Raw genomic sequence first — 7283 nt, 5'->3', positions numbered from 1 at the left:
AAATATTCACAACTTTCCTTCTTATATTCGCAACAATGCAATAATAAATAAAAAATTTAACACATTGTTACATTATTGCGAATATAAAAAGAAAAGTTATAAATATTTAAACAAAATTTGTGAATCATTTATTTTTAATAAGGATAATTTGGTAATTTATATAAATTCATTAATGACAAAAAAGTCTCTAAGAACTTCAGGGGAATTATGGCATTTCGAGGAACCAAATTGTCGTTTATATATTTTAGAGGAATTTTATTGTATTTTTCCTAATTTTTTTTATAGAATCTCTAATTATATGATAATACATGAAAATAATTATTTCATGTGGGTCTGTTCGTTCATTGACTGCATTAAACACACACACACACATCATGATGTAATAATGATTCAGTCAAATACCAGCAAAGCGTGTGAGCCATCTTTTTCTAACGCATATAATCAATTTGAAGTTTTGGACGCAGTAGTATTTTATGACCCTTGCGTTAAAGCTTGTCCATTATATCCAACCAGTTTTTATATTTTATTATATGTTGACACGTAACTTGACCGGCACAATGGAATTCTCCCGAGTTTATGATATATTTTCTCTTATTCAAAATATAAGCAATTTAAAAAAAATTCATATACAGCCTTTATTCTCATAAAAATATATACTCCCTTTGTTAAAAAATATGAGGTATTTTTAACCAAATCTCACTCTCCAATAGATACTTTTAAAAAAAATGCAATGATTATACCTCAAAAGACTAAAAATGCCTTACATTTTTTAATATCCAAGTCTTCAAAAAATGTCTTACATTTTTTAACGGAGGAAATATTATTTTTCTTTTTTACTTATAATCCCATTTACCAATACACTCTATGATGAGTAAGAGATACATTTACATAAATATTTAGTTTAATAAATACAGAAGGTAAAATGAATTTTTTTTACATATAATAGGTTGCTTATATTTTGAACCAAAATTAATTAAAAGAAAGTACTTATATTTTAGACCGGAAAAACTATATTCAACTCCCTTATATATTTTAATAAACGTATACGCGTCATGGCATCATCGTTTAAATTTTAAAAACTTAACACCACATGCTAGCTGAACCCTATATATACCCATTGTTGCAGTCCCTCTTCTTCACAAAGCAATCAACAAATAATCTCTTATAGCTCCAAAAATGAAGATCCTCAAAAGCCTCTCTGTGCTCTCCCTCCTTCTAGCTCTCAGCTTCACTTTCACAGAGGCTGCGAGGTTCGACATCACAAACCGATGCTCCTACACCGTGTGGCCGGCGGCCTTGCCAGCAGGTGGTGGCCGACGGTTGAATTCCGGCCAGACATGGTCCCTCAACGTGCCCGCCGGCACAACTAGCGGTCGTATATGGGGTCGAACTAACTGCAACTTCGACAAGTCGGGTCGTGGAAGTTGCCGAACCGGTGGTTGTGGAGGTGTCCTCCAATGCAAACTCTCTGGGGCGAAACCAACTACGCTTGCAGAATTTTCCCTTAACCAAGCCAACAATTTGGACTACTACGATATCTCTGTGATCGACGGTTTCAATATTCCGATGGCGTTCCGTCCAACCTCTAATGGCTGTGCTTCCCTCCGGTGTGCCGCCGCTAGGTGTCCCGCTGCTTACCTCTTCCCTGCTGACAATACTAAAACTCACAGTTGCCGATCAGGAACCAACTATAAGATTGTCTTTTGCCCTTGAATGTGCTATTAGTCGATCGTCGCACAGCTTGTTTCCTTATTCCCACCTCCAAATAAGGAACTATATGTAATAATACGACGCCGTTCTCAGCATATCTAGTGTATGTGTGCACTTCTCTTGTTGGGAAATAAAGAAATAAATATTGACTTTGATTATTGTGTGTTTGGATGGATCTCTTTTAATTTTTTTAGGGTGCATGATGTATTGGTTCCAAAAAATCACTTGAATATAATCAGGTGTTAAGAGATTTTATTAAAAATAAAGTAATATGAATATCAATTCAGACACTTATAAAATTATATGCGCCGTTAGTTGGTTATAAGTGAGGTATTTAAGCCTCTTAATTACATCGCTACTTGTGATTTGCAACTAATTCAGATTCGTATATTTGCAAGTGTCTAAATTAATAATAATACGGTTTTTAAGTGTCTAAATTAATATTAATATGATTCTTATTATAGAGCGCCTCCTAGAAGTTTTATTATTATTATTTTTAATATAAAGGGATTGGGTATTAATTTGTTTAATATTATCCCTATTTAAATTTATTAACTGAGGGAAAAAATGTAATACAAGTTTAAAAACTTTTCATTTGAATAATGATAAAATTAAAATTTATTATATTTTTTGATAACTTAACCACATTTCCTTAATTCTGATAAGATAGTTAGATGTGCTTTATATACAAAAAGGATTAGAGGGGTATATGCACTTAAATTTTTGAAAAGTAAGTTACAGATATCAATTTAAACAGTAAAAAACATTAATTCAATATTTTAAAAAACTAATTGTGATTTTGCCAAAATTATTAGCACCTCACTGTCATTGAATTGATTTTCTAGAATGGCCAAAAAAAAAAATGGTCTTCTAGAACCAATGTGCGATTCCCCATTGTTTTGACTGCATGGATGCTAGCTTTTGACCACTTCAATCTTGTAATATTATTTAGGAAAAATTACGTAGGTGTTATGAAGCAAATTTATTTTTAAATTAATCCCAAAATATTTAAAAATTACAACCAAATCTCTTAGAACCTAAGAACAATTTGAACTTAAAGTGAAAAGACAATAATGCCCTTATTAAGGGCTTATTTGTTTGAGCATATTTCATGAAAGAATTACTTTTTTTCAAAAATATATTTTATAAGTTTTTATTATGTTTGTTTAAACTTTGAAAATAATCAAAATCTAAAAAAAAGGCATATTTTTTATTATTTTAATAAACTACTTTGAGTAGCTTTTAAAAATAATTTAATGTGGTAGATGAGAGAAAGTGTTTTAAAAATGTGAGATACACAAAGATAATTTAAAAACAACTAACTAATAATTATTTTTTTATTATTATAACCAAACATAAAATAATATATTCATTTTATAAAATCTCTAAACTACCTAAAAATCACTCATTTTTTTAAATTTTAAACAAGTGGGCCCTAAAAATATATTACATCAATCAAATAATTTACAACTATCTCATTAGTAATTTACAACTATTGTTTTAATTTTTTACAATTGTAATTTTATATACCTCATAGATAAATTGATCATGCATTAAAAGTTTGATAATAACTTTACATATCTAATAGTTAAATAGATCAAGTATTATGAACAAAATTTAATACTAATTATTTACAACTACTATACATAAGTAATTTACAACTCACACTTTTATATTTTATAATTGTAACTTCAGTAATTTTAATAGGGATGGTATTATCTTTTTAACCCAAATTCAAATTATATTTAGGTTCTAAGGGATTTGATTGTTGTTTCTAAATTTCATTAGACCTATTTATAAATAAGTATACCCTACAGAACTTCTATGTAATTTTTCCTATTGTTTATGCTTGTTTAAAAAAATATAAATTGATATGTGTAGATATATTAAAGGGTTAATGAGTATTCTGGACCCTAAAGTATTGTACGGAAAGGACCCTGGACCTTAAACTTTTAAAATGTACAAAATGGACCCTTAACTTTTAAATTCATAGAAAATTATACCCTACCATTAACTCACCATTAATGCCATTATTGTTCACTCAGTGGGCCCTAGTCAAAATGCTGATGTGGCAATCCCTTATTAATGTTTTATTTTTAATTAGCACCACAGACCTTAAACTATTGCGCGAGTAGCATTCTAGACCTTGAAGTTTAAATTTAGATCAAATTATCTTCACTGTTTATGTGTAGAACACTAACTATTATGTAAACTAAATTAGTCTCAGCGTGATCCACCATGGTGAATGCATCATTGGTTGCTAACCATAATTTTGTAAAATGACATTTTTTGCCCCTTGTTTTGCAACGTTTTCTAAATGATTGGTATCTCATGCTTTCATATGCTCTATAACTCTGATTTAGTCATATTTTAAATAATATTTATTTATTTAATGGTGAAAACTTAGGATCCTATTTAAAAAGAAGTTTAAATATTAGAGGATTTTACAAATGATGGATGCAAAAGTCAACGATGTTATCAACAGATTTTAAACCCAAATTAATCGATTAACTAAAATCTTAAACTTCTTTTCAAATAGGATTCTAAGTTTTCACCATTAAATAAATAAACATTATTTAAAATAAGACTAAGTCATATTTAGATAGTATATGGAAGTATGAGATACCAATCATTTGAAAAACATTGCAAAAAAAAAAAGAAAGAAAGACAAGCAAAAAATGTTATTTCACAAAAAATATGGGTTGTTCGCCACTACTAACGATGCATCCACTATGTGGACAACATTAAGGCTAATTTGGTCTACATAATAGTCAACATTCTACACATAAACGATGAGAATAATTAACTCTAAATTTTATAGTTTAGGGTTTAGGGTGTTACTTATGCAATAGTTTAGGGTCTGTGGTACTAATTAAAAATGACACATCCGCAATGGACTACCATATCAACGTTTTGACTAAACCCCACTGAGTGAATAGTAACAATGTTAATGGAGAGTTAATGATAGATTTTAATTTGCTATAAATTCAAAAGTTTAGGGTCTATTTTGTATATTTTAAGAGTTCAAGGTCTAAGGCATTTTTCGCGTAATACTTCAAAGTCCAGAATGCTCATTGACCCTATATTAAATTACTTGAAATGGAGGATTGAAGATTATTCACTGCTCTAAATTTTCTACTTGTTTTCATCATGTTTTAACAAGGAGATGAACATATCTGAAGTTAATATAAGTGCTAAGGGTTTGAATTCCAACCCTTTTGTATATCCTAATTTAGTTAGGAGAGATCTACTATTTGCCTTTTATACTTTGGGGGAGACAATCTTTAGTGTTAGCAGAATCTACTCCTTATGTTATTAAAAAAAAGAATATGATAAGTTGATGCTTTCATATTTGTTGACATTTTTAGCCAAGAACAAGTAATTTATATCATTAATCAAACACAAAGCAAAACAAGAGATTCCAAACACAAAACAACTAAGAAAAAATGACTAAAAGAGACTCAGGTGCTATCAAAAGAAAACATCTTAGACTCTAGAAAGTCAAGTCCAGGAGACAAACTAAAGAAGGTAAGGGTTGAGCAACCCATTTTGAAGAGCACACCTCATTCCTTATGTAACAGCCCTCCTGGATCACCACTGCCTCTCCAGGGTCTTTTCCCAGGCGCTGGACAACACACATGTCACCACATGATTGCCGGCTTTCCCCCTGGTGGTACAGTGGTTATTCCTCACCCCACCCTCACGGGGGTCTTTTGGAACCTCCCCAGACTCGAACCTCCAACCTCTACCACCTTAACAAAGTTGAGGCTAAGTCTGGTACCATTGAGTCAACTTGGTTCAATGGTACCAGACTTCACCTCAACTTCGTTAAGGTGGTAGAGGTTGGAGGTTCGAGTCTGGGGAGGTTCCAAAAGACCCTGGAGAGGCAGTGGTGAGGAATAACCACAGTACCACCTGTGGGAAAGTCGGCTTTGGTCCAGTGATGGGCTAGAGTCCAGTACCGAGTCGAGGCCCAAGGGGTGGCTCCGTGCTGTTACATAAAAGGCGCCTTTTATGTAACAGCACGGAGCCACCCCTTGGGCCTCGACTCGGTACTGGACTCTGGCCCATCACTGGACCAAAGCCGACTTTCCCACAGGTGGTACTGTGGTTATTCCTCACCACTGCCTCTCCAGGGTCTTTTGGAACCTCCCCAGACTCGAACCTCCAACCTCTACCACCTTAACAAAGTTGAGGCTAAGTCTGGTACCATTGAGTCAAGTGACCCAATGGTACCAGACTTAGCCTCAACTTTGTTAAGGTGGTAGAGGTTGGAGGTTCGAGTCTGGGGAGGTTCCAAAAGACCCTGGAGAGGCAGTGGTGAGGAATAACCACAGTACCACCTGTGGGAAAGTCGGCTTTGGTCCCGTGATGGGCCAGAGTCCAGTACCGAGTCGAGGCCCAAGGGGTGGCTCCGTGCTGTTACACCTTACTACAAGATCCAATCAGCAGTACAATTCAAGCTTCATGGGATCCACTTGAAGCTACAAGATCTTAGTTTTTGCCTATAATTCATAATACTATCCACAGTGGTCAACCATTCTTATTTAGGGCATAGAGAAAGACAATCCACAGCTTTAAAAAAAGGGAGACAATCAAATAAGAATAGCACCTTAGTCAAGCTAGCAATAGCACACCTATGAACACACTAAAAAAGAGCCTCAGTTTCACTATAGAAAGGTGAGATAGCATGAAGAGATCTTGTAACCATGTGAACACAGCATCTAGAGGCCTCTTGCATAATAAAACCAAAGCTAGCTTTATTTTGAGAAATAAAATCTAATGACTTTCAATATTTTATTGAATTTATTGGTGTTTTTAATGTAATTGGAAGTCATTTATTTAAATTTTGTTAGCAAAAATATGATTAAGTAGATGAATGTGTGTGAAAATGAGCTTAGAAATATATTAGAAATTAGTGGACCAATTCTATCATTTATTTAGAGTTTTGTGCATATAGGGAGGCTCAATTTAGGGGTCCAAAGAAAAAAATTTTAAAGCCCAAGTCAAAGAAATTAAATCTAATAAGAAAAACTGAATAGGTCATGTTCGCTGCAGTGAAGAGTGATTTTAGTAAAACATATAGTTTTGACTCTCAGCAAATTTTTAGTGCTTGAGCACCTCATTTTTGACTATTCTTCACCTCTAGCAGCTATAGAACATCTAGGAAGAGGGAAAAGAGCTAAAGAAGGCTTGGAGAAATTTGGATTTAGTGGAAAATCAAGGGTTTCGCTCAAGATTGCTTTAATTAAACTTTTCTTCTCCTTCTTCTCTTTATTTGGCTGTATATATTACTGATTTTGCCGTCATGGAAGCCATGTATGGCTAATTTTCTCTTAATCTAGGGTAGCTATGAATTGATTCTTAGATTAGAGCATGTTTGAACCATTTATTTAAACTTAATATTAGTTTTGTTTACTTAATCTTGTGCTTATTTGTTCTCTTAATGCTTGGCCATCATTAAGTATGAATTTAGGGGCTTGGGTTTTGCCTTGAAAGAGAAAACATGAATTTGACCATTAGATTTAATAATGTGGGATTAGAATTTATCCTAATTTGATAATAGGATAGGA

The 7283-nt window shown here is 33.0% G+C and overlaps 1 protein-coding gene across 1 annotated transcript; it reads left to right on the top strand.

The window, feature by feature from the left end:
• Positions 1-1133: 1133 nt before the first annotated feature.
• LOC129314581 (thaumatin-like protein) lies at positions 1134-1868 on the top strand. The gene has a single exon (XM_054958061.1). The coding sequence runs from the start codon at positions 1177-1179 to the stop codon at positions 1711-1713; it is 537 nt and encodes a 178-aa protein (XP_054814036.1). The 5' UTR covers positions 1134-1176; the 3' UTR covers positions 1714-1868.
• Positions 1869-7283: the final 5415 nt, after the last annotated feature.

This window comes from Prosopis cineraria, unplaced genomic scaffold (genome assembly GCF_029017545.1).
Source record: "Prosopis cineraria cultivar Desert tree isolate PC_DT_omini unplaced genomic scaffold, ASM2901754v1 PC6, whole genome shotgun sequence".
NCBI classification, from domain to species: Eukaryota; Viridiplantae; Streptophyta; class Magnoliopsida; order Fabales; family Fabaceae; genus Prosopis; species Prosopis cineraria.
This window is presented reverse-complemented; position numbering and strand designations above follow the sequence as displayed.

Excerpts from the sequence above, each read along its gene's own strand:
- LOC129314581 (XM_054958061.1), top strand. The coding sequence starts at position 1,177 with ATGAAGATCCTCAAAAGCCTCTCTGTGCTCTCCCTCCTTCTAGCTCTC.